At 38.9% G+C, this 27,540-nt stretch overlaps 1 protein-coding gene across 1 annotated transcript; it reads right to left on the bottom strand.

The window, feature by feature from the left end:
• Nucleotides 1-485: 485 nt before the first annotated feature.
• LOC109241495 (AT-rich interactive domain-containing protein 6-like) lies at nucleotides 486-26,010 on the bottom strand. The gene is made up of 13 exons (XM_019408234.1): nucleotides 25,837-26,010; nucleotides 24,443-25,419; nucleotides 24,320-24,359; nucleotides 22,699-22,751; nucleotides 21,439-21,484; nucleotides 13,957-14,049; nucleotides 9,631-9,747; nucleotides 9,475-9,526; nucleotides 9,317-9,389; nucleotides 8,890-8,956; nucleotides 8,740-8,790; nucleotides 8,146-8,238; nucleotides 486-907 (listed from the first exon to the last, which is right to left on the bottom strand). Exons 2-13 carry the CDS (start codon nucleotides 25,360-25,362, stop codon nucleotides 803-805), a joined length of 1,710 nt encoding a protein of 569 aa, XP_019263779.1. The 5' UTR covers nucleotides 25,363-25,419; nucleotides 25,837-26,010; the 3' UTR covers nucleotides 486-802.
• Nucleotides 26,011-27,540: the final 1,530 nt, after the last annotated feature.

The following is a 27,540-nucleotide window of genomic DNA, read 5'->3' as shown; positions in this document are numbered from 1 at the left end:
TACTGAGACCACTAAGGTTTGACATACGTAACATGACACAGCTTTTGATTTGATTGTGTCATCTCATATATTTACCTAGATATTTTATGACGAAGCAAATAGAGAATTCATTTCTACTCTCTACTGAGACTAGTATCAGCTTTATAGTTCTCTTATTTGGGAATTCAACCTTTTTTCTTTTGGTACCGGGTGACATTAGTAGTTAACATGTTTTCATAGTTAAATTAACATAATTGATTGATATAAAATACTTGAGAAAATCAAACTACAAAAATGGATGTACAGCGGATTAAATTAAGTTTTCTGAAGTAACACAATGTTTAAAATGATTTCTATGCCTGAAGGATTCAAAATCAACTCGTCTTTTTAATCTTATGTTGGCAGATGCAGCAGTATCTTGTACATAGTGATTTACCAGTTGTACTTCAGCTCAAGTATGTGCTTATTTAGGTTAAGCGTGCGGCCAAACGGATGAGGGCAGATGGTTCGAGGTTCAGAAAGATCTCACATACTCATATTACTCGAGCAGCTGGCGATGTGGCAAGAATTTGTACAAAAACTAACAGACTGGGATGAGGTACCATACGAGATGGGATAAGAGGAAATAGCGTGACAGCTGCTTTCTGCTATAATACATACATCACCGTCCAGAGCAAATTATAAAACCTACGAGTTACCCGGCACTAAAAAACATAAATCTATCAAACCAAATTCTGTATCACGGGTGAATTCAACACCTTCATTTCCCAAACAACTCACCCTAGGGCGTCATCTGTTGTTGTATAAGGCCACTCACCTCCGGCTAAATATTTGATTGTTCAAATGGTACACGCACAAAGAGCTGCCCATGCAGAGTAACCACAGCAGAGGTCTGGTGAGGATCAATTCTTGAAGGTAAACTGACTACCTGAAAAAGAAACTAGTCTTCATACGTTAGGATTGCAATTGAAAGAAGATAAAAACCTATAAATGTTAATGACAGACATGATTTCTCCCACTTTTTTTTCCTTTTCTCCTTTCTCTTGTATTCGAGTGAACAGTTCTAACTAGAAATTCACCAGAAATGTGGATGGATGACTCCCAATTGCCCAAGAAACTAGTCATCAAGTAACAATTTTATTGACATGGAAAGAAAATTCCTAGTGTAAAGGTGGTATAGGAAAGTAAAGAACCAACAAAAAATGTGCAGCCAAATACACCATATATGTGTCTAATGGCAATGGAATATTAACCCTCTGGGGATTGAGATTTGACCGCCGCGGCCACTTTCAAGCCAAACTTAGACTTCAAATTATATTTATGTACATATGTCCACAACATTCTTGCAAAGCTAAAGCAAAATATGTACAGGAATTATGAATATGAATAACAAGCAAGCCAAACATAAAAATACCAGAGAATTAATAATGATCGGCAGAGCTGCAAGTATTATAGAAACGAAGTAGGAAAGCAGGACAAATGAAAGCATAGCACTGTCCAGATCATAATAGCCTCCTAAATAAATCAAAAGAAGAATTACTCAAACAAAAGGTCTTTTTTTAAAAAATCGTGGCGTCGGGACCAGCTTGCGCACCTCAACTAATCCACGGGTTATCTGCTATCTCCCACCAACATAGGTATCGGCGAATTAATCCATCAAGGCTTGGATTACAAGTTTACAACCCACTTCGTTGACCTTAGAACTTATGATTCTCAACCCATTTCATTGACTGCTATGGGTGCCTAGTAAAAAGGAAATTCTTCATTGCAAAGTAAACGTTGCACATTATCAAAGGGTATTAGGTGTCTCCACTAATGGGGATGTTGTACAAAAATCTTACACGGTATATTAAGTATAAGAGACATTTCCTCATGAATTTCAAAACTGTTTACTTCTCTAACTTCTCTTCAGAATATCAAGGTGTTGGGGGAAAGAGTTGTAACTTCTTTTAGCAATGGATTTCTTTGGTAAGCTGCTGATCTTCCATCCAGTCTACACGCCCTCGCATAATATATTTAGTCTTTCAACTCTCAAAACAATATCCCAAAAATGTCGGCCTATGAAAAAGTTCCTGATTCAACAGAAAACAGTATTTACCCCTATAGTTCCTAATGACTGCGCTAACCTTACTACTATAACTGAAAGCTACTTAATGAAAGAATTCTGATGCAGTTGAATTATGGTTCATGGGACAAGTAGTTGAATGTCTAATTAAAACTCCTCGCTAGATTTCACAAAAATAATAACTTTATGTGGGTGAACAATGAACATCAGGGCTCAATAGTGGGTCTTACACAAAGTGTGGCTGGTCGCTGCAGAATTACATTTTATCTTTTTGTTTAGGTTAATATAGTTGTCATCCATGAATCATCACCTATGCAGCTCATGTGTGACAATCAACCTACCTTGCATATTGCATCTAATCCAATATTTCATGAGAGAACCAAGCATTATTAAGATGATTGCCCCTTTGTACAGGAAAAGATAGCATATAAAGATACAATTACAATCTTTGCAGACAGAGATGAGTAATTTGAAGACTTCTTCAAGAAATCACTTAAGAGGACCAGAAATACTCTATGTAGTATCAGGCCTGGAGCATATTATTTGCAAGCTCCGGCAAGATATGGAGTCATTGATTTTGGTCAAACAATATGGTCTGGAATAGTCAAAAATTAATATATTATAGAATTATGTACTCATTTAAAATATTGTTAGAGGGATTAAAATTATTGTAGATAAGGCTACATTATACAGTATAAATGCACAAGGGCTGAGACACATAGTCCTCATGCATTCTCAAACTTCTCTTTCTCTGGCCTGTTCTCTTCAATTCATTTAATGAGATAAGAATAGGTAAAATTTTCTTGGCATCATAAATAAAGAAAAACATGGTGCCAAACCATGCAAGTAGTTTCTTTTTCTTTTCGGATAAATAGGTGAGGAGAATGGCATTAAGTGTCAATGGTTCGGTTCGGCCGATTATTTTATAAAATTTATACCATACCAATTTTTCGGTTATTCTATTATGTATAACCAAAATTAGACTTTTCGAAACCGTCCCAATCATGTCAATTTCTCTTCGGTATCGGTACGGTTCGGTTAATTTTCGGTATTTTTCCAATATTATGTAAAATTCACCAGTAGAAGTAGAATGCAATAACATACGTTCTTTTAGAGGACTTAGCAAAACTCTCTAGACATTTTTTACTATTTAAAGGGTGATGAATAAAAAAAAAGATGGCTAGAGTATAGATCCATCAACTATTCTACAACAAGGTAAAAAAAATTAAACAAAGGCAAAGAAAATATAAATCACACGAGTTGAAAGATATACCAAGCTGGGACTCAAGAATAAAGTCTATAGAAGATTAAAAATATTCAAAAAGATAGATCTAAATTATATGAAAGGAAACATATTCAATACTGTTAGAATAGTCATGTAAATAGGAGTAAATAAATAACCCTAATCCAATATATATTAGGAGTAAGACATGTTATGTGTGTATATATATAGGGCTCATTGTAACACATGTCAATACATCAATAATATATTTTCTCTCGTACTTTCTCACATGGTATCAGAGCTACGGTGAGAAATTTATCGTTGTGCGTCATTCCAGCGATATCCGGGAAGAAAGAACTCAGTCACCGTGCAATTTTCCGGTGACCTAAGTGACTTATTGCGTCAAAGTCACTAATTAACAGTGTTGTGCAAAATCCAACACCACCACAAGGTTCCCAAGAGAGATCCGACCAAACCCCAGAAAAAATCACCGGAAAACAGTCACCCACGTGCCGTCACGCGCCTGTCGGAGCACTGTTTCCGGCGGCGCGTCTGTCCCACGCGCCGGCGCGTGAGACCCCTCCCTGTCAGATTTCGGCTTCGCTCCTTCAAGACAGTTGGATCGCCCTGCAATTCCGAGCCTGTCCGTATTTTTATTTTTTTAATTCCGACCACTTTGATTTTTCCGGCAGCTACAGTACTTTTCCGGCAAACACAGTGTTTTCTTCATCTGTTTCAGAGAATTTTCAGTTGATTCTTTTTGTTATTTGGTGATAATCCAACCATGTCTTTGGGAGTCGATGCTTTCGGGTCTAGAAACCCGGGTTCTGGCAGTTCCGGTGTTATGATTACCTCAGAACCTTTAATGGGAGGTTCAAACTACTTAGATTGGGCTTCATCTATCGAGTTGTGGTGTAAAGGTCAAGGAGTTCAAGATCATTTAACAAAAAAGGCTAGCGAAGGTGATGAAAAGGCCAAAACACAGTGGGAGAAGGTCGATGCTCAGTTATGTAGTATCCTGTGGCGATCTATTGATTCCAAGTTGATGTCCTTGTTCCGTCCATTCCAGATATGTTATTTAGTTTGGGAAAAGGCTCGTAATCTATACACTAATGACATATCTCGTTTCTATGATGTAATATCGCGAATGACAAGCTTGAAGAAACAGGAATTAGATATGTCTACTTACTTGGGACAAGTTCAGGCAGTCATGGAAGAATTTGAGACGTTGATGCCAGTTTCTGCTAGTATTGAAAAACAACAAGAGCAACGACAGAGATGTTCTAGTTCTTACACTCGCTNAACTTGTCCACGTCTAGAGTGTGAGTCGTGTCAGCTCGGTAAGCATACCCGCTCCCATTTCCCCCGTCGTCTTGACAATCGAGCAGAGTCACCTTTTACTTTAGTCCATTCAGATGTTTGGGGTCCTAGTCAGGTTAGTTCTACCTTAGGATTCCGCTACTTTGTCAGTTTCATTGATGATATTCCAGGTGCACTTGGATATTTTTGATGAAAAACCGATCTGAGTTGTTTTCTATTTTCCAGACCTTCCATGCTGAAATTCAAAATCAATTTGGGGTTTCTATCCGCACATTTCGTAGTGATAATGCCCTAGAGTATTTGTCTTCCCCATTTCAGCAAATTATGAACTCCCATGGGATTATTCATCAAACATCTTGTCCGTACACATACCAACAAAATGGGGTAGCTGAAAGAAAGAATAGATATCTTATTGAAACTGCTCGTACCCTACTCATACAATCTCATGTTCCGCTGCGTTTTTGGAGGGATGCAGTTCTTACATCTTGTTATCTTATTAATCGTATGTCATCTTCAGCTATCCAAAATCAAGTTCCATTCTCTGTCCTGTTTCCCCATTTACCTTTGTTCTCTCTTCCACCCCGTGTCTTTGGGAGTACGTGCTTTGTTCATGACCTTACTCCTGGAAAAAGATAAGTTAGCTCATCGTGCTCTTAAGTGCATATTTCTGGGTTACTCGAGAACGCAAAAGGGATATCGATGTTATTCTCCTGACCTTCAGCGATTTCTTATGTCTGCTGATGTTACCTTCTTTGAAACCCAATCATACTTCACAGGTCTAGTTAATCACTTAGATATTTCTGAGGTGCTACCTGTTCCTTCTTTTGGAGATTCAGTCCCTATCTCCCATTTATCTTCCTCCATAGCTCCATCGCCTACAGTTCCAGTTACAGCTCCACCACCTATAGCTCTAGTATCACCACCGAGTCCAGTGCCACCAACTATAGCTCCAGTGCCACCACCTAGTCGAGTTCAACCTTCTACAGCTCCATCACTCCTGACTTATCATCGTCGTCCGCCCCCAGCATCAGGCCCAACTGATTCACGTCCTGCACCTGACCCTGCTAATACTGCGGACTTGTCTCCTCTTAATCAACCGATTGCACTACGAAAAGGTATACGGTCCACAGTTAATCCTAATCCTCATTATATCGGTTTAAGTTACCATCGTCACTCATCATCCCATTGTGCATTTGTGTCATCTTTGTCCTCTGTTTCCATTCATAAGTCTACAGGTGAAGCACTGTCTCATCCCGGATGGCGACAGGCTATGATTGACGAGATGTCTGCTTTACATACGAGTGGTACTTGGGAGCTTGTTCCTCTTCCTTCAGGTAAATCGACTGTTGGTTGTCGTTGGGTGTATGCAGTCAAAGTTGGTCCAGATGGACAGGTTGATCGACTTAAGGCTCGTCTTGTTGCCAAAGGATATACTCAGATATTTGGACTCGATTACAGTGATACTTTCTCTCCCTTGTCTAAAATTGCATCAGTCCGCCTTATGGTTGTTGTTCGCCATTGGCCTCTCTATCAGTTGGACATTAAGAATGCTTTTCTTCACGGTGACCTTGAGGATGAGGTTTATATGGAGCAACCACCTGGTTTTGTTGCTCGGGGGGAGTCTAGTGGCCTTGTATGTCGGTTGCGCCGGTCCCTCTATGGTCTAAAGCAGTCTCCTCGAGCCTGGTTTGGTATGTTCAGCACAGTTATTCACGAGTTTGGCATGACTCGTAGTGAAGCTGATCACTCTGTATTTTATCGACATTCTGCTTCAAATCTCAGTATTTATCTGGTCGTTTATGTTGACGATATTGTTATTACCGGCAATGATCAGGATGATATTAGTAAGTTGAAGCAACATCTCTTTCAGCACTTTCAGACTAAGGATCTGGGCAGATTAAAGTATTTTCTGGGTATTGAGGTCGCTCAGTCTAGCTCAGGTATTATGATCTCACAACGGAAGTATGCCTTAGATATTCTTGAGGAGACAGGAATGACAGGTTGTAGACCTGTTGACACTCCGATGGATCCGAATTCTAAACTTCTGCCAGGATAGGGGGAGCCTCTTAGCGATCCTGCAAGATATAGGCGATTGGTTGGTAAATTAAATTACCTCACAGTGACTAGACCTGACATTTCATTTCCTGTGAGTGTTGTGAGTCAGTTTATGGATTCTCCCTGTGATAGTCATTGGGATGCAGTTGTCCGCATTCTTCGGTATATAAAATCAGCTCCAGGCAAATGCTTATTGTTTGAAGATCGAGGCCATGAGCAGATCGTTGGATACTCAGATGCTGATTGGGCAGGATCACCGTCTGATAGACGTTCTACGTCTGGATACTGTGTCTTAGTAGGAGGAAATTTGGTGTCTTGGAAGAGCAAGAAACAGAATGTGGTTGCTCGGTCTAGTGCAGAAGCAGAATATCGAGCAATGGTTATCGCCACATGTGAGCTAATTTGGATCAAACAGTTGCTCAAGGAGTTGAAATTTGGTGAGATTAGTCAGATGGGACTTTTGTGTGATAATCAAGCTGCTCTTCATATTGCGTCAAATCCAGTGTTCCATGAGAGAACTAAACACATTGAGATTGACTGTCACTTCGTTAGAGAAAAGATACTCTCGGGAGATATTGCTACAAAGTTTGTGAAGTCGAATGATCAGCTTGCAGATATTTTCACCAAGTCCCTCACTGGTCCTCGTATTAACTACATATGTAACAAGCTCGGTACATATGATTTATATGCACCAGCTTGAGGGGGAGTGTTAGAATAGTCATGTAAATAGGAGTAAATAAATAACCCTAATCCAATATATATTAGGAGTAGGACATGTTATGTGTGTATATATATAGGGCTCATTGTAACATATGTCAATACATCAATAATATATTTTCTCCCGTGCTTTCTCACAAATACATTGTAGTTTGCTACTCATAATCGCTAGAATACTTTGTGTCTTGCTAATAAAGATACTTGAAATAACTTAGTTTAAGTAGAAGTAGCATAATAGGTTTTAGGAATTAGTATTTTGAGTTTAATTACTTGTTGGCTTGTAATAATTTTCATAATTCCAAGGTCCAAAGAAAATTTAATGCATTATTATTTTAAACTTACTAAATAAATATATTTTTCACATGTAAAATTTATTCGGTACGGTTCGGTATTTTTTCGGTTTATTTTTATAAAATAAAACACCTACCCTAATTATCGGTGCGGTTATAGATTTATATAAAAACCTACGGTTTCTTAAAAAGAAACCTAAAAATCGGTTCGGTGCGGTACAGTTCGGTCGGTTTAGTCGGTTTTCGAATATCCATTGACACCCCTCATTATAAGCCTGTTTGATAAGTGATATAAAAGGTTCTTTCTTCCACCAACATTAAGGAATATGTTTATTAGATTGCTGCGGGCAGTTAAAGCACACACTTCATTGCCACAAAGCAACACTAAACAGCAGTGGTAAATTTGTTTGGGTAATACACAGATGATAAGCATAGCTGAGGTTATTTCTTATAATTCATCTAACTACATCAACGGCATGAGAGCGTACATAACAAACCTTTTTGAATGGAGCAACACCCCAAGGATTGTCCAGCTGTTCAGGTTGGCCAGAAATAACCAAGCGCCCAGCTGGATCAGACTGCACGCGAACCTGAAAAGTTTTTAAAAAACACCCAGAGTTATATCAAAACAATGGTTAAGCTGCGAATGACAGCTGCGACTAATCAAAACACCAGAAGAAAAATCATAATATTTCCTGTTACAGCAGATGGTAGAATTGCAATTATCTGCTTTTGCATCAGCAATGATCGAATAATCATTACAAACGTGATAGGAGATTAGTCAATCAATTAACTGCCCGGAGTGAAATTTACAGAGATAGTCCAGTTCAGTATTGACACAGAACACAAGATACGTGAGAACCTTAATTGGTTACAACTGAAAGCAGTAAGCAACAGTACGCATTTGACAAATACACTTTGTTCTGATATGGCAAAGTCCAGATAAAATATAACCACAAGTTATGGACTACGCTCACTGACAAACGTAATATTCAAACATTTTTATATCCAACAGTCATCGGGTACAGCTTCCCCAGCTGGTACACAGGAGATCAACAAAAATAAGGAGAAACAACAATGTTAGGATTTACCTCTTCACGCAAAAGGCCAGGAACTAAAGCATACACTTCGTAACAATCCTTCTGTACAAATCATTTTACATTGGAAGTTAGTCCCCATGGAGAAAATATAAGACACCACATTAGAAAACGAATCATGCCAGTGGAGAAAGAGAAACGTACAGTTCTCTGCACATTGATCTTCACCCAGTCAGCTGGAGGGCCAATATCCACTACCATTGTCTCCAAACTGCAAATTTTGGGGATGTAAAGGTGTTTATTATTCTTCAGGAAATAAAAGATGCTTCCACAACAAGCAGCTGTAACAGAGTGAAAAAATTTACAAGGATATCAAAGAAGCTCCATGACAGTAGCATAATGAGCACATTCCAATTAGAAACATGGTTGTACTCAGCAAAATATCAATAAATCGAGAAAACAAGGATAATTCTTAATGTGATTATCCATGCCTTTCACAGAAAGAATTGTTCACAATAATATCGAAATGTGCATTCAAACTAGTAACCTGCATTTCCATTATGCAAGCCACCTGAATTTATGTGTAAGCAACGAGTCCGTTAAGAATCTAGAGGAAACCCGGAATCTTAACTGCGGTTTTGATACTTTCATGCATGTAACTTTGGCAACCTGCTCCATGGGGGATGGCTTTTTCCGCTTCAAACCTTAATTGAGAAAGGGAGTTCAGTGTAAAAAAAAAAAGGTCCCAACTAAGATTGTCTGTAAAAGGATTGAGCTAACAAACGATACCAATGCTTTTAAGTTGCTTTTCACGCTTTGGCATAGACACAGAGCTCTTCTCCTGCGACAAGGAAAGGAAAGGAAAGGGCAGCATTAACATCACCATTTTGAGATGACCCATTTGCTATTCTCTTGGGGAATAAACTAATAGACATCTTCACAGACCTTAATGATAGGATCTCCAACCTCACCATTACCAAGAAGACGTTGAGAATGCCAACCTTGCATCGCTCGAGCTGCCGCATCTCTTCTCGCTCTACCAGATCCGGAGGCTTGATTCCCCTGCAACAACAGAAGTTCTAATAGTACATGATGCATGAAGAGATAATTATGGAAACACAGAAATGCCACTACAATTAGTTTCTTGTGGAAGGAAGGCCGTAGCCCCTTTATGATGTAGCAACCAGGACCAAATGCACCTATGTCTCACCATTATTTTCCACAATAAGGACAAACTGGATCTTAAAAACACAGTTAACACAGAATAGTAGGAGACAGATTTCAAAAACACAAGAGATAAAAGGTTGTGGGTTTACACCAGGGTTCTTCATTGAGCCACCACTTATGTACCTAGTTATGGATGAGCTAACCAACGTATTACAAGATGGGTTCCTGAGGTGTATGTTATTTGCCGATGAGATTGCGCTAATTGACGAAATTAGCGAGGGTGTCAACCAAAAGCTTGAGCTATGGAGAAGCACCTTAGAGAGTAAGGTTTTAGGATAAGTAGAAATAAGACTGAAAAGAGTGAAGTTAAGGTGAAATTAGATGAGATTGTGGTGCCAAAATGCAAGCAATTTAGATATCTAGGCTCGTTGCTCCAAGAGAATGGAATAATAGAGGAAGATGTTACTCATAAGGTTAAAACCGGATGGTTGAAACCGAGAAGTGCTACTAGGGTGTTATGTGATAGAAGGATGTCTACCAAAATGAAAGGTAAGTTCTATAGAATAGCTATAAGACCGGCTATGTTATATGGTAGTGAATATTGGGATGCTAAAGTCCAACATACTCACAAGATAAGTGTTGCAGAGATGAGGATACTAAGATGGATGTGCGGTCACACAAAATTAGATAAGATTAAAAATAACCATATTTGCCAGAAGGTGCAAGTAGCACACATTGAGGATAAAATGAGAGGTCGTTTGAGATGGTTTGGTCATGTCCTACATCGACCTATAGATGCTCCGGTCCATAGGTGTGAAACTATGTGAATGTAAGTGTTAAAAGGGAAGAGGTGGACCTAAAATCACATGGAAGGAAGTTGTCTCAAAAGACCTACAAATCCTTGAAATCAATGCAAACTTAGCTAAAGATAGATCACAATGGAACAGAAAGATTCATATAGATAATATCCACTAGTTTGGAAATAAGTTAGACTTGGTAGAGAACTACTATTATTATTATTATTATTATTATTATTATTATTATTATTATTATTATTATTATTATTATTATTATATATATATATCTTATTTTTCACGTTCATGTTCACTTTTATTTTGTTAATGATTATGATATGAGTTGAACTTAACGAAAGATGTTAACTAAGGCGCAATTGTTGTCGTTGTTGTTGTTTAAGAGACAGAAGGCAAGATCAGTCTTATGCTATATCGGACTCTTAGCAGAATGACATTAGCTCATCAACCCGCAGGCTTTTCAGGTTATCCCAACAGCTTGTAAGTTCCAAATCAAGGAAAACTCTACTAATTGGTACAACAACTCCATCATCTCATGAATATAGACCCGGCTCCACTAGGAAATGAAAATTAAAAGAAGTCCAATTTGCATTGGGCAATCAATATCACATCTATAGCTCTAATCTATGTTACGCGGGCTCTTCAAAATCTTTGCCGCATCCGTGTCGACACGACATAGGTGTGGGTGTGGGTGTGAGTGTGGGACTCATACTGGATTTGGTCAACTTACCTTGGGTACTGTGACTACATTCCAATGACCGAAAAGTATAGATTGATTGGGTATTTGGTTTGATCTTTGGGTATTGTATGTATGTGTGTGTGTGCATATATATATATATATATATATATATATATATATATATATATAGTTATAAAAAGTTAAAGAATGCTTTTCCATTACGCGATTATCTTATGCATAAAATATTGGTGTTTATAAATAATACAGTTTTATTAGTTTTAGTTCAATAACTTAACTAATTGAAATACATACTTTGTATATCATAATATATATCTATTAGCCATATCTCAGTACCTGTATCCGCACTCGGATCCATACCCCCGAATCCGAAAATTTATGTGATAAAGAATCCAACCTCTACATTCGCACCCAGAACGGATACTTTTTTTAATAATGGTAACATTTGTATTAATAAAAATGCACTAAGGCAGTGCATAACCATATGTACAGGGAATAGTAGGTCAATCTTGATCTACCTAATTACAAAAAAGCTTAACATGTCTACCATAGATTCCGTATCCTCTACAACACCCAGAACGGATACTCGCACCTGAGTTTGAGCAACATAGACGTTGTTGTTTGAGCAACATAAACGTTGTTACTCCAGGAAAATTCATTTTACATCCATAACTTCATACCTCTAATACTTAACTAAAATCAGTGTAGAATTGTGTGACCACCTCATCAAAAAAAACCGATCTTAGCATCCGCATCTCTACGACGCTCGTCTTGGGGATGTGTTGGACTTCAGCAACCCAACTTAAATTGTACCTTTTATTTATTTATTTAATTATACTTCTCAACAATTAGGTTAGGAATGAAAGTAGCAGAAATGAGGATGTTGAGGTGGATGTGAGGGCACACTAGGATGGATAAGATTAGGAATGAGGATATTCGAGAGAAGGTGGGCATGGCTCCCATGGATGACAAGATGCGGGAGGCGAGGCTCAGATAGTTCGGGCACGTACAGAGGAAAAACCTAGATACCCCGATAAGGAGGTGTGAGAAGAGGTAGAGGGCGGCCTAAGAAGTATCGGGGAGAGGTGATCAGACAAGACATGACATGGCTTCAGATTTCCGAGGACATGGCCCTTGATAGGAAGCTGTGGAGGTCGAGCATTAGGGTTGTAGGTTAGGAGGTAGTGGAGCCTATTTCTACTTCGTACCAATGTGAGGCTAGTCTGATAGGATTTTTGTTTTAGACTGCAAGTGGTTAATGTTGTATTCTCACTCTATTTTTCATAGTGTCGGGTCTATCTACTGGTTATTGCTTTTGCTTTTCATCTATTTTCTAGTTATGATGTTATTATTTCTATGCTTTCCGTTGATGATACTGATATATTGTCTCTTTTCGTCTCCTTGAGCCGAGGGTCTTTCAGAAACGGCCTCTCTACTCCCTCGGGGTAGAAGTCCCTCAGGGTAGGAGTAAGATCTGCGTACACACTACCCTCTCCAGACCCCACTAGTGGGATTTTATTGGGTCATTGTTGTTGTTATTGTTGTCTCAACGATCAGGTTACTGAGAAGATCACAAGCCTTTTTGTTGTAAGAGAAATGGGAACTTGAAACCCGCCTGATCTTGTTAAAATTGCAAAACCAACTACTATGCAACACCTCTAGGCAAAGAGTATACAACTATACATCCATCAAAATATGCACAAACCTATAAGAAATTAAAATTTTCCATCTGATACAAAAATGCACTTGTCCCCTCATAAAACATGAGCTTAAGTTATACATAGGAAAAAAAAAAGGAACACTTGATAAATCATCCCAGAGCATATTTTCCTAATAAATAAAGCTGAAACAAAAATCCAAAAGAGTGACAGGGAGAAATTTTTTATAGAGCTTTCAGGGTCCAAATTAGTGCGCAGATAAATGGCAGAAAAGACAGGATGTTTAAGGGTCGAAAAGTTTGGTGATGGGCAATGGCTCCAAAATGAAGCCAAGGGCAGAGTTTAGAAGAAATAAGTGACAAACTCTGTATTGAATTTACGAAAAGAAAAACACAACTGTTGTTCATTACACCATCAGTGACAAGAATCTGGTTTAAATTGCGGAAAAGGAAAAGATAACTGTTGGGAATCACACCGTTCAAGCACATAACTAGAGTTGCATCTCTAATCCAATGAAAGCTAGATTGCAGAAAAGAGTTCTGCAATGGCTGATGTAAAATAAACCATTAAACACGGCAGTTTGCGTTGTAGACTAAAGAAAAAGAAAATAATTCCCAAATTGAGCAAAGGAGTTCTTTCACTTGAAATACTATTCTTTCCAACTTCAAAAAATCAAAACGATAGGTACAGACTGAAATGAGAAATTGTTCACTTAAACACACAAATCGACAGAAAAAAAAAATTGATGATAACAACTAGGTGTTTATAGGTCATCCTCTTACTTTTCTAGACCAATTACTATTAAAAAAGAATGTTCTTCCACTAAAGAAAGTGAACCTACCTCCCCCCCCCCCCCCAAAACCCCCAAAACCCCAAGAAAAAAAGAGAGGTTACTCATGGGTTAATAACATCTTGCAAGATGGATAAACAGTAATACCTGGATTCCAGAACTAGTAGGTTCTGCAAAAGCAGCTTCAGCAAATGGAAGCTCACCACTACGCATTTTGTGCTTTTCATATTCTAGTAGGGCCTGCAAAAGCCGACAGCTCATCAGCCTAAATGCAGTAAGGTAAAATAAAAATACAGCAACAAAAGAGTTATGAATAACTCTTAAACACTTCTTTAATACCAACATATTAGGACCAACAAACAGTACCAGTACAGATGAGGAACATGAATAAACATGGGATCTTCTTTAGGAGGTTACTCATGTATCCGTCATAAAGCATTGGACATAATAGACATAGAGGCATATGTGGCAAAAAGAATACTCCAGATTGTGCTGGCAGTCGGTATTTGACCGGAAACTAAGAAAACCAGTAGTAGGTTATAAATATTTATGAACCTGCACAAAAAGTTCTCCTTTTCCCTCATGCGGTCAGGTCCAGAAAATTAGTGTTTTTCCTTTGGGAAGGTGAGAGGGAAAAGTATAAATCTGAAAAGCGTTATAATTATTTATGAACCTGCACAAAAGATTCTCCTTTTCCCGGTCAGGTCTGCAAAATTAGTTTTTTTCCCTTCGGGAAGGCGAGGAAGGAAGAGTATAAATCTGCTGACAGAAATACGAGGACTAAGGTAAAACCATATGGAAAAGGGAGGAAAATAAGGAGTACTGATGGGACAATCAATTTCTGTGTCACTAAAACAAAGAGTGGCATTAGAGCTAGATGGAAGGACTTAACAAAAAATATTTTACATTCGAACGAAGAGATTATATTGTGAAACATATGAGAAGACAGCTCAGAATACCAGTTGAGACAGATAGTAGATGCAGGGTACTCTCAAGATAAATTATGTTTTCGGATAGGTTTTTTTTTTACAAGGTAAATTGTATTAATCAAAAGGGAGAGAACTCCCGTATACAGGAAGTATACCAAAGAGTAGAGAATTTACATCAGAACATGATTCTCTACAAAAGACGTCCAATCTTCTATACAAGTAGGGGCTATATGAGTGCACCAAAAAGCGATCAAAGATAAAAGGCTATTCTTAAGATGTGAAAAAGGAGACTCAATCCCCTCAAAAGCTCTTCTATTTCTCTCCCCCCCAAACTATCCACATGAGAGCTAATGGGGTGAACTACCATGCCTTTTGCTTTCTTCTTCTACGGAAACCGGCCCAGCTATATAACATCTCCTTTACGGTGCTTGGCATCACCCATTGAACACCAAAAAGATTCAGGATTGCCCTCCACAAAGTCGAGGACACAGGGCAATGCAACAAAAGATTATCAACTTCTTCCCCTGAGCGTTTACACATGTAGCACCAACTAACAAGTGTAATTCCTCTCTTTCGAAGATTTTCAGCAGTCAAAATCACACCCCTCGCCGCTAGCCATGCAAAAAAGCACACCTTCATGGGCGCCTTAAGAATCCAGATCGAGGAGTATGGAAAAGTGGCCTCTTCTCTCACCAACATACTCTAGTAAAAGGACTTTACGGTAAACAAACCATCACCACGCAAACCCCATCTCCAAGAATCACAATATGGTCGGGGCCTGTCTTGCCCATATAGCAGTGTCAACAAATCTTGGAGCTCCGCAATCTCCCAATCTTGCATGTTCCTTCTAAATGAGAGGTCCCATACTACCCCCCTCCATGCTCCTTTCGAATCTGTTGGACCATCAATTCCTTCTGGTTTGAAACTCTGAAGACGTGAGGGAAGGAGACCCTCAGAGTATCCTCTCCACACGACCTATGATTCCAAAAGCTGATTCTCCTCCCATCCCCACCCTGTAAGTGATGTTGCCATTGATGCTCCTCCACATGCCACACCCGAAAGGTGCTGTGATTGCCTTGGTCCTCCAACCCCCTCCCGTGGAATCGTACTTTTCTACTATGACCTCCCTCCATAGAGCATGCTCTTCTACCCTGAATCTCCACGGTCACTTCCCAACAAAGCTCTGTTAAATACCCTAAAATCTTTTACTCCAAGTCCACCCCACTTCTTTGGGGAAGTGACTGTCTGCCAATTCACCAGATGAAACTTTCTAGTTCCATCCGCCGCATCTCAAAGAAAATTCCTTTGAAGTCGCTCCAATACATATTGCAATGAGTCATTTTCTTATGTTTTTGGATAGGTGAAGCAAATGCTAAGGAGTTCCTGATAAACAAGGTTTTTGAAAGGCTCGTTCAGCTGGAAATAAGAGATGGAGGAAAACAACAAGCACTAAAAGACCTAGCTAGTTAAACATGAATGAAAAAGAGATGAGGGGACGTGGAGATAGGCATTCAGTTTTGAAGCATGGAAAATGACAATTTGGTGGCAGAAAAAGTGGGAGAGGCATGTGAAAAAACAATCTGAAAGGAAATTGAGCACATAGGCCAGCATTATCGGAACTTCTTTGTCCCATCATATTAATGTCCTCACTTAGATCACAGCATTATTGGAATTTGAAGTAACAATCTTGAAAGGTCCTAACTAGGCCATTCACAAGGAAAATGGTGTAGATTGGGACTTTATGACTGCCAATCAAATCTTTTAATTTTAATAACTGAGATTTTTGTTGGTCATTTGGATAAGATCAACCAAGGAATTTATGTGGGATTTGAGTTTTAGGAAGAACTTACAAGGTTGGGATGTCACAGAATTCCAAAGTTTGATAGCAAAAAAAGAATTCCACAAGATAGGCAAGATATTTGGAGAAGGAGGAGAGGGAATAATGACTTCTTTTCTGTTAAGTTCTCTTATGAGAAGCTTCTGATTTGGAGGAGTCCGCTTTTCCATATCTCTTGACTCTCGGTATGGATCACCAGAGTACTGAGAAAGGTGTGTTCTTTCACTTGGCTAACTACGAGGAGGTTGATACTGAAGGCTGAAAATTTGAGGATGCTTCATGTGCAAAAGCTCGAGAGAAGACGTCAATCACCTCCTTTTACATTGTTGGGTAGCGTCTCACTTAGAGTGGGAAATACTGAGATAGTTTGGTATCCAGTGGCTGATGATGACAGGAACAGTCATAGAAGATATTTTTAGCTGGACCTTTAAAAGACAGAAGAGAAGACGCAAAGCGTTGGCGATTGCTCCACCAGCACTTACGTTGATGGTATGGGAAAAGAAAAAAAGGGAGCTTTTAATGGAATACTTGGAGTGCAAGTTCAGCGGCGTGACTCATGAAGCGAATGTGGACGTGAGGCTTGACTCACAAGTCATCCCCAAGAGAGCGAGTTTCAAGTACTTTGGGTCTATCATCCAAGATAATGGAGAGATTGACAATGATATCACACATCGTATTGGAGCAGGGTGGATGAAATGGAGGCTCGCATCCGGTGTTTTGTGAGACAAGAATGTACCACCAAACTTAAAGGTAAATTCTATGGAGTTGTGGTTAGACCGACTATGTTGTATGGGACAGAGTGTTGGGCAGTCAAAAAACCCATGTCCAGAAGATAAAGTGGCAGAAATGAGAATGTTGGTTATTCGGGACAATGTGAGATTGGCCTCCGTGGTGGACAAGATGCGGGAAGTGAGGTTAAGATGGCTCGAGCATGTGAAGAGGAGGGGCACAGCTGCCCCAGTGAGAAGATGTGAGAAGTTAGCCCTGGAGGGTACGAGGAGAGGTAGAGGTAGGCCAAAGAGGTACTGAAGGGAGGTGATTAGGCAGGACATGGCGCAGCTTCAGCTTACCGAGGACATGATCCTTAATAGAAGGGTGTGGAGGTTGAGGATTAGGGTAGAAGGATAATATATAGTGGAGCGTATTTCTTTCCCATACCAGTAGTGTTAAATTGCTCTTATATTTTATTATGCTCAGTTTTCTTTTACTACCTTGGGCTTATGTTTCTCATTCTTATCCCTATTCTTGTTTTTTCCGCTTCGGTTGATCTTTTATCATGTTGTTTACTGCTTACTAATATTGCTATTACTATTGCTTCTTTTTCATCCTTCTGCGGGTCTACAACCTCTCTACCCTCACAAGGTAGGGGTAAGATTTGCATACACTCTATCCTCCCCGGACCTCACTTGTATAATTACACTGGTTGTTGGTGTTGGTGTTTGTTGTTGATAATAGAACAAAGGATTTTGTCCATTTGAGGAACAACCTTTCATCCTTTATTTCTCTTTTGCTGCACCAACCCACAAAATTCTTATATATCTAGAAGATTGGGTTCGTAAAAATTTAGATTTTTTTTATGAAGAAAAAGTAAATAAATAAGTGGCCCCGTAGAAAATCATATATTATTGTGAGGCTTTCTACTCTTTGGTAAAATTCTTTGAAAGTATATAATGATCTAATGATATTACATCCATATTTCCGTTCAGCACACAAACGACTAGGTTGAAGGACGAACGCACTTAAACGCGAGAAAGGAGATTTTGGACAAATAAAAACGAGATGCTTGCCTACATGACGTGCCTGCTTCACCAACTTACTTTCCGTCCTACTTGCTTGAGCTACTCGACACATGTCTAAATTATTTAATGAGGACGAGACACATGTTTCAAAATGGAAAAAGAATCGACATGAATCACCTACTTGATTAAGTAGGTGACAAGTAGGTGCATCACCTACTTAGAGCTTGTGGATCAAATTAAAAGGGAATGGAAAAGGATAGAGATGGATAAGTCTTGGGGCAGCCCAAGACCCATCTGCCCAAGCCCATTAGTGGGGCCATATAAACATAGATATATCTCAATTTCACTTAGAAGCACAATTCATCATCCCTCTCACTCTATTGCGACGTGAAGGAGCTCCAAAATTTATCCCAAGATCTCTCTCAAAGTTATCCTAGGGTTCAAGACCAAATCCACAAGTTCGTAGGTGATTTCTCCCTTGGAAGATCAAGATCACCTAGTTATCTCTCTCTGCTTTGTTGTTTGGGGTAAAGAGCTTGTTTGAGCTTGAAGTAAAGCTTAGTTGAACAAGTATTCTTGCTGTCAAGGTAAGGTTTAACTTCTCCTATATGTATCTAGTTGATTTGTTAAAGGAAACTTGTGAAGTAGGTTGAACTTCATGTTGAAGTGTTGTAGTTGCTGGACTATTTTAGAGTTGAATTCTTGATGTTTTATGGCTGGAAATCAGTAGAAATAACTTAAGAATACTATTGCTATTGTGGTTGATGTGTTTGGAAGAAGAGAAGGCTTGGAAAGTGCAAGTTAGAAATTGGTTGTTGGGTGAGATGGTGTGGACTGTTTTGGTGATGTATTGTAACGAATATGAGGTTAGAAAAACAAAAAAAAAAAAAAAATATATATATATATATATATATATATATATTGTTGATATTCTGGACATGTTGATTGATTTGAGGAAAATGAAAAGAATAAGGGGAGGTGCTGTCCAAAATTTCGTAGACGAGCTAGTCGCACATTTGTGTTGAGTTCTATCTTCCATAAGCTTAACAATGGTCCCTTGTTGTTTGTTGTAGATTGAAGTACTAACGGGCTGAACCATCGTCGTGTGGTTAGGTAAACGACAAAGGTATGTTAAGGCTATCCCTTCTTTCCTTTAGGCATGATCCATATGATAAAAATGAAACGAGCAAACGCGCAACTTTCATAAATGACTCTATTCATAGAAGTACTTCCCCATATGTCCTATCATTATATCGTCTGTTCATGGGTCTCAAAAAATACGTAAGTTGATAAAGTTTATCCGAATGCATATTGATCTTATGACATTCCGAGAGATCTTATTGACTTACTTCTTATGCATTGCATTCATTTATACATGTACATTAACACATGACCAGATGGCGTTATATACGCGTATATTATATGTATATGAAGTATGGGGAAAGGTTATGCCGTTATATACGCACTACCACCTGATCAGCTGGTATACGTTGATGATTTCGGCCACAATGGCCGAGACGATATGATGGGATGCTCCCAGAGGCTTGATTATGTTATGTACGCATATACATATGCATGGCATGACACATCAACCACAATAGCTTGATGATGTTTATACACATACGCATGACATTATAAATGTTTCATGATTCACAAAGCTATTCAGACTTACAGGTTGAGTCTTTTACTCCATGTTTCTTTCATGTCTATTATATACTGCTTTTCATGCCTTACATGCTCAGTACTTTATTTGTACTGACGCCCCTTTTGCCTGGGAACGCTGCGTTTCATGCCCGCAGGTCCCGAGAGATAGGTTGCCAGTGTTCCAAGTAAGCTATCAACTCAGCGGAAGGTGTTGGAGCACTTCATTTGCTCCGGAGTTGCCTATTTGGTCAGTATGATTTGGACATGTATTGATTGGTATGGCGAGGCCCTGTCCCGACCTTTATGGCATTTATGTACTCTTAGAGGCTTGTAGACAGATGTCATGTATATGGATAGTATGTGGCCTTGTCGGCTCGCCCAACCGTATTTCGTATGTGTGTGTATATATATATATATATATATTATATATATATATATATATATATGGGAAATGTTTTCCCGTGTCTGTTATTCACATGATTCAGTAATTTAATGACAGATGTTATACATGACCTACCCTCAATTCATGTTTATATCTTAGACGCATGCTTAGGGGTGTTCGACAGGTAGGACTCGGGCACTCGTCATGGCCCATCGGTTTGGGTCGTGACAGTTGGGAAGATAGAGGCTGGCATATCCATTGAGGAGGAGCCTCAATAGAGCCACGACCAATATAATCCTTGTCCATTCAAAGTCAGCTCAACTGAGCCAATTACCATTTGCAACCAAGCTATACATCCAAGGAAGTACCTAGAACAAGATACAAGAAAGTTAAGCCAAGAGAATTGGTTTACGACAAGGATCGGTGTAGAGTAGATTTCCAGTGTCTTCTTTGTACTGCTTTTACAAATACTTGTCTATCAAAAGATATGGACAGAGAAAGAAGAGACTAGAAGAAGGGTTGCCATTGTAGCTATATGAAGGGATGAAAGTGCAATATAGATATAACCGCAAACAAAAAATAGGATTTTTCGTCTTCTTTCCTGTTCTTGGTTTGAGAAAGAACATTTTCCCAAGTCAGCCTGTTCTTTCAGATAGGACATCCCTTGTTTGTTTTATCATCCTAAAATGCCTATCTATGTGCTCGATGATCAACCAAATAAAAATTTTTACACCTGAACACTGGGGATGTGCCAAACCCAGCCCGGAGAATAAGAATATCTCCATCAGAATCTAATGCATGTACACATGGTTCTTCCCTATTGAACCTTTATCCAAAGACAACAAACCTTCCACAGCAATAATTCATAACCATCAGAATTAGATTCCAGGGATGTTATAATCATAGTACAACTAGATGTTGGCCTAACCTAAATGAAAACTTTAGTCAACTGAAGTATTCATGATCGCTCGCTTTATATCACGTTTAAAAGGGATTGAGCTTGTACAAATCTTGAGTGCCCTAAACACACTATCAATTTAAAAAAGTTCCAGCAATTAGAATTTGAAGACAAATAAAAATTCAAGGAATTAGATTAACCTTCTCGTAAAAACATCGGAATGTCCAAGAGACAGTAGTACAAGTCCTGCACAAGATTGAACACAATATATCATCAAGACAATTCCATTTTAAGAAACACCAACTACTAAAGAAAATTTTAGTGTCCCGCAGGAGAGAGCTACTAAAGAATCTTGTGCAGGACAGTAGTACAAGTCCTGCACAAGATTGAAAACAATAAATCATCAAGACAGTTCCATTTTAAGAGACACCAACTGCTAAAGAAACTTCTAATGTCATGCAGGAGAGAGCTAGATAAAACATAAGAATCAGAAAGAAACAAATGTTAATGGAGTGAACAGTAAGGCACGGTGACTGCTGGCTGTATTCTGGTTCCCGGATGTGTCTCACAACCACTGCTCTGATACCATGTAAGAAATAATACACGGAAAAATTATTTTATTGATTTATTAAAAATGATACAATGAGCCCTATATATAATACATATTCTACTCCTACTACATATGGGACTAGGATTATTTATACAGAACTCTATAACAAACATCATTGTAGATAAAGGATCCCGTTGTCGTATATCCCTTGCGCTTCGAAAGAATTATGTGGGACTCTCGCTGATTTTCCAAATCTCGTTTTTCATTTTTTTCCATTTCAAAGTCAAAAAACCCCAATTGAAATAACCATGATCCTTTTCAAAGTCAAGCTTGCACGACAGCCTCAGTCTGCTAACTCATTTGCAATCAGAGTTGCACCAAGAATTTGTCAACCTCCCAAAAAGGCATTCTGGATTGGTAAATATCATAAGATCTAAAAATTTCTTCAGTTTAATAGAACGCATTGCTTGCTTCTGCATTTGATGTTCTAAGAAATACTCTTATCATCGGAAAAAAAATGAGTCTTTTGCCTTGAACAAATGTGGAAGCAAGCACAATATAGCAGAGCTATCTACCAAACTACCTTCCTCTGATTGACTAGATACAGCTGTTGCAACCTAAATGAGCAAAAGATTGAAATATACTTTTGTAGCCTAACAAGTCATTAGCCCAAGCAAAGCTTTCAGATTTTCTTGTCAATATCAACTTAATTTTCTACATCTAAACTAACTCATAATTCAAATTCTACTACAGCCATGCATTTGACCACGTGGTTAGGGACCTGAACTGATAAATATCCTAATCCATTGGAGATATCGCCTAGCTCTCGTCTCTCCATGTTGCCCAATACGATCAAAGAACCCTAATTCTAAACAATATAGGCAAACCATAAATATGAGTTTGTCATTACTTGGGGGGTTTGAATGATTCTCCTACTTGCCGCCATAGCTTGCATGATGTTACCTGTAAAACCATAAATAGTAAATAACTGATCAATAAAGCACTGCCCGCCCCATCATAAGCCAACAATGAATTTTTTAAAGCAACAAAAGAAACAGAAGTTTGTAAGCATGAAATACTAGAATTCAACCCCATATAGTAATCTCTATGCAGAACCAAAGATAAAGCTCTTGTAGTCTTTCCTTAACTCCAATATGTTTCTAGAATTGTAGTCAGTAAACTTTTATGGAACACATGAGCCAAAAAGCTGGAGGCTCTTTAATAAGAAAAGAAAGCTATACTAAAGCCAAGTAAAAAATTAATGCATCGAATAAGCAGAAGTCTCCTCCAGTCCACTAATCCACTTAACAAAAGTCAAACATGAGCCAAAAAGTTGGAGGCCCTTTAATAAGAAACGAAAGTTCTACTAAAGCCAAGTAAAAAATTAATGCATCAAATAAGCAGAAGTCTCCTCCATTCCACTAATCCACTTAAAAAAAGTCAAGTATCATGAAAGAGGCCTAAATTCTTACAGCGCAGAGGAAAAGAAACCCGAATCTCAATCATACTGGTATAGTAAAAGAAACCACTCCTGAAAGGTTAAAGCATAGTCCAACCAAATACACCAGATTACCACCAGCGAAGGAGCGCTCCGCAGAACCTTCCTATTCTTGCTACAACTAAAATACCGATATAAAATGACTAAACACAAAACAGGTTAAAGTCTTAATGTTTCTTACATATTTGCTAACTTGTTATTAGAGGAGTCAAGTGTTCCCATAGAATCTCCTAATTTGTACTATAACACATTTGGCACCTGTTCAACACGACTATCCATCAACAAGATCAATACAACTCTGTCTCACCACAGGAAGAAAAAAAAAAGGAAACTAACTGAAGATGGAGCACCAATAGTGACCCCTGTAGGAAAACTAGTTCCAATTTACTAAGGTGAATTTCTCACAGATTTAAGAAGTTTTTTCTCACTTCTTTGGCGCTTATACAACCTTGTGCTAGATGTTTATTCTTGTGGAAATATAGGTCTGAATCCTAGAGTCTTTATCCTCTGACTTAGGCACTTTATTCATCAAAACTAAACCAATTGGTATTCCCATAAAGATCCATCAATTCCCCACCAATTTCCCCACTATTCCAGCGACAAATTGAACCTAATATGCCCACTTCTCTATTTTGCAGGGGATTTCTTATGTAATGAGTTTGTATGGAACGCTCTTTAGGTCTCTGTATACATTCTTTACAGCGGTGGCTAAACCTTGGTTATTTTTCAATAATCCACTCGCCTAGGAGAAAGGGAGAGGGAAACTGAAGGAAACCACTAGAGCTTATTCTTTTTCTTTTCATCTTTCTTCAGTTCCTCATATTGTTTGCCTAGCCCTCAGAAATACCAGTGCAGTTAATCTTTTCCAGCCCCTTTCTTGAACCTTCACTTAGCCATTAACCATCACAGATCCTTTTCAATCCAAAACACTTCTTTTCACCCCAAATTTGCATTATTCTGACTCTTTACCAGTTACACAAGTTTGTCAATTAAATGGTAACGGTACAGCAGCGTATTGAAACTCTATACAGACCTGCTCATAACCACCAAGTCTGATCACTGCTCTCCACAACCTGACAAACATGATAACAAAAATAATTAGACCAAGTTCAAGAAACACAGTAAATAGAGATTCTGAAACAAGTGAATGACTAACTTGAGACAATTTAATGGCTCTCCATAGAACCGCGGGGCCTTGAACTCCAAGCACCTTTCTTTGTGGAAAGTCTCTAGCCCTTTCATAAATGCAGCTTGCTCTTCCTCTGTTCCAGACTCATCGCCCCCCATGGGATTTATATCCAGCAGAAAGGTCTTGCCAGGAGTTTTCACATCAATATCATGTTCAACATCCAATTCGGGCTTCAGTAATTCATCCTTTATTTTATTGGCTGGTAGCACCTCTGTCTCTTTCAACAAATCATCCGATCCCTCCTTTGTTTCATTTTCCGTTGATGCCTGCTTCAGAATCGCTCCTCGCTTCAGGTTCTCCTCCATTTCTTTATTGTTTAAGAGTGAGGCACACCTCTTCACTCCAATTTTCAGTTCCTTTTTTCCAGCAACATATATCATACATGATTCCATTTGAGTTGCCCGACCACTTACCTCCCCTTCAGTCATCCCATCTTTCCGTTTTTTAAGTTCTTCATCATCCGCTCTAACTTTCATAAGATTCTCATTCTGGACGATGGAGTCCAATTGATCAGTAGAATCAAGATTAGTACTGTCCCTGCAGCCACGAGGACCTTGAGATTCACTAGCATTTACATCGCCTTCAGCTTTGGAGGCAGCGGTGGGAGATTTGAACAAAACCTTTTCGTCTGTTGAGTCTCCTTCTTCATTCTGCACCCTAGAACTTGTAGCATCAAGTATGCTGAAGTCTGGGGCCTCACTCTTTGTGCAACTACCGACATCTTGAAACGGCTCCTTCCCTGCAGTCACCAACTCTTCGCCCAAGTTCTCTTTTTCTGCGAGTATGTCCTTTTTTGACACGGTGCCATTTGTGATGCCGCTACTGGAAATGGCATCCCCCTTTTCTGGCAGGGTTTCTTTGTTATCTTCTATCTTACAATCAACCATGTCTGTCTCGAAATGCCTGATTACAGCCCAGAAAATGGCAAGAAAAGAAAATAATTTCTGCAAGAACAACCGGGCGGAGAATGTGAATCTTCAGCTTGAAGCCACTTTTCAATCCAGAAAAAGAAAATGACTATTTTACCTAAAATTAGCTTTTAAATAACGTTAACACCGTTTTGATTTGTGATACAGTTAACTTGAAAAATGATTTGAATTCAAACATGAAAGCAGCTTAACTAGCTTCTTAACCGCTGCCAGCCTCGAACTAGCCGAACTCCTAATTTAGCATAGAAAAAATAAAAAATGAGGAAGAACAAAATCTTTATAGTTGCTTCAGATGAGATCATGTCAAAACCAACTAAAGTTGCGCCATGTTCAAGACGAAGAGAAAAAAGGAGAGGGTCAGGAGGTCTTAACGGGATTGGATAGTTTCAGAATCAAACAAAGCAATACGTTAGAGCTAAGGGATTGATAGACCTTGAAGGAATTGACGCCGGCAATGTCGACAGAGAGCCCTAGTAACGGCTGAATCTCCCGCCAGCGAGATAGACAGATGAACGGCAAGAAGCTTCGCGCTCCCAAAAATCCTTGGCCTCTGCGAATGCGGGCATCATTGTGATTTTAAGATGGTTTTCGAGGAAGGAAGTGCATTTAATGCCATCTGCCACGCATGCTTAGTTTGCAAATTGATTTATTAAAAATAGGTATTGGATACATATTATTATAAAGTATAAATTTAAATACACCAAAAGCTAGGATTCTCAAGTAATATTAAGATGTTTTATGAATAAAGTTAAAAGATATACTCCGACCAATTTTATCTCTGTTCTTTTAGCCATTATGCTATCAATTAAATTTGGGTATATCTCTATATTTAAAAATTCAATTGGTCCAGACGACATCACAAGAATCATTTTTTGATCAATTTGAACTTCACTATATTCTTAAGCTTTAACAATATCAATTACGCCTTGATATAATTATCTCTCAAGGTTGATTGTTGTTTTGTGGAGTATCCAAACCTCGTTTTTTCTCGTTTAATGTACACGTCATACACAAAAAATTTAAAATAATGAACTTTAGTGTCGTTTTGTCCCTATACTTTCCTAAAATGATCCGGATGTACTAAAATATATTATCCCAATATTTAAGAAGTGTATTGAATATAATATAAGTTCAAGAATATAATAAACTAAAAGTAGTAGGATATAGACTCACAAAATTCTAAGCAAGTATAAGTGTCAATTCATCTTTCTCAAATATATGCAGAACCTTACTTTCTTTCTCAAGAACAAGAATCAAATAACATCATAGTTAATTATAGGTTATATGACAATATCTTTCACCAAACATTGATATTTTAAAGCTATTTATGATACGAAAGCTTTTAGATACAATATTGGAGTTATTATTTATAATCTTGTTTAACAAGTAAGTGCAGGCGACCAAGTTGGTCTAGTCAACATATAATCTCTCCACCATCTCTTGGCGGAACCAGTCATCTGAAACACATCAAAATCGACCCCATTGATCTCAACTATACTCATGTTCCGCAGCACCTCGTAGCAGCGGTCTAGATAATCATGTGGGTCCTCGGAAGATGCACCACTGAAATGAAATAGAAAAAGCTTGGTAAACTTGTTCAACCTCAACAAAGCCTCAAAAGACATAGCGGGCCTATCACCGGCCTGTGCCGCAACAACCGGCTGAACCACCCCAATTGGCGGGGTTGCTAGAGTCTGATACTGGGGAGTCATCTGCTATGGGGTGTACATAGCGGGAGTCTGTGCTCCTCCCCCAGCCTGAGAGACAGCTGGTGCCACCGGGAATGTACCGTTCTTGGCCACACTCTCTATAAGGCCCACGAAAAGGACTAGAGCGTTCTGAAGCACTAGAGTGGCTGTGAACCCCTCTGGAACCTGAGCTGGTCTGATGGGTCCAGTCTAAGCTGGAACCTCCTCATCAAAATCTACCTGAGGCTCTACTGCGGGTGCTACTGCTCGAGCTCTAGGCTAAGCTCTGCATCGGCCTTTGGCGTGGCCTCGGCCTTTGGCGTGGCCTCGGCCTCGACCTCTGCCCCTGGTCGTAGCTGCCACTGGGGGATCCAGCTCCTTTTCGGCTACTTATGTTGTGCGGGTTCTTGCCATCTACGAGAGAACAAGAATAAAAAGGTTCAATTAT

The sequence above is a fragment of the Nicotiana attenuata genome, unplaced genomic scaffold (genome assembly GCF_001879085.1).
Source record: "Nicotiana attenuata strain UT unplaced genomic scaffold, NIATTr2, whole genome shotgun sequence".
In the NCBI taxonomy this organism is placed as follows: Eukaryota; Viridiplantae; Streptophyta; class Magnoliopsida; order Solanales; family Solanaceae; genus Nicotiana; species Nicotiana attenuata.
Note: the sequence above shows the minus strand (reverse complement) of the source record. Positions and strands in the feature narration are given on the sequence as shown.

Bases quoted from the DNA above. Each gene is read 5' to 3' on its own strand.
- LOC109241495 (XM_019408234.1), bottom strand. From the start codon at position 25,362: ATGGTTGATTGTAAGATAGAAGATAACAAAGAAACCCTGCCAGAAAAG. The intron at 22,752-24,319 runs GTCTGTATAGAG...ATGGTTTTACAG, and splicing joins GACTTGGTGGTTATGAGCAG to GTAACATCATGCAAGCTATG. The intron at 8,957-9,316 runs GTTAAGATTCCG...CAAAATTTGCAG, and splicing joins ATGAAAGTATCAAAACCGCA to TTTGGAGACAATGGTAGTGG.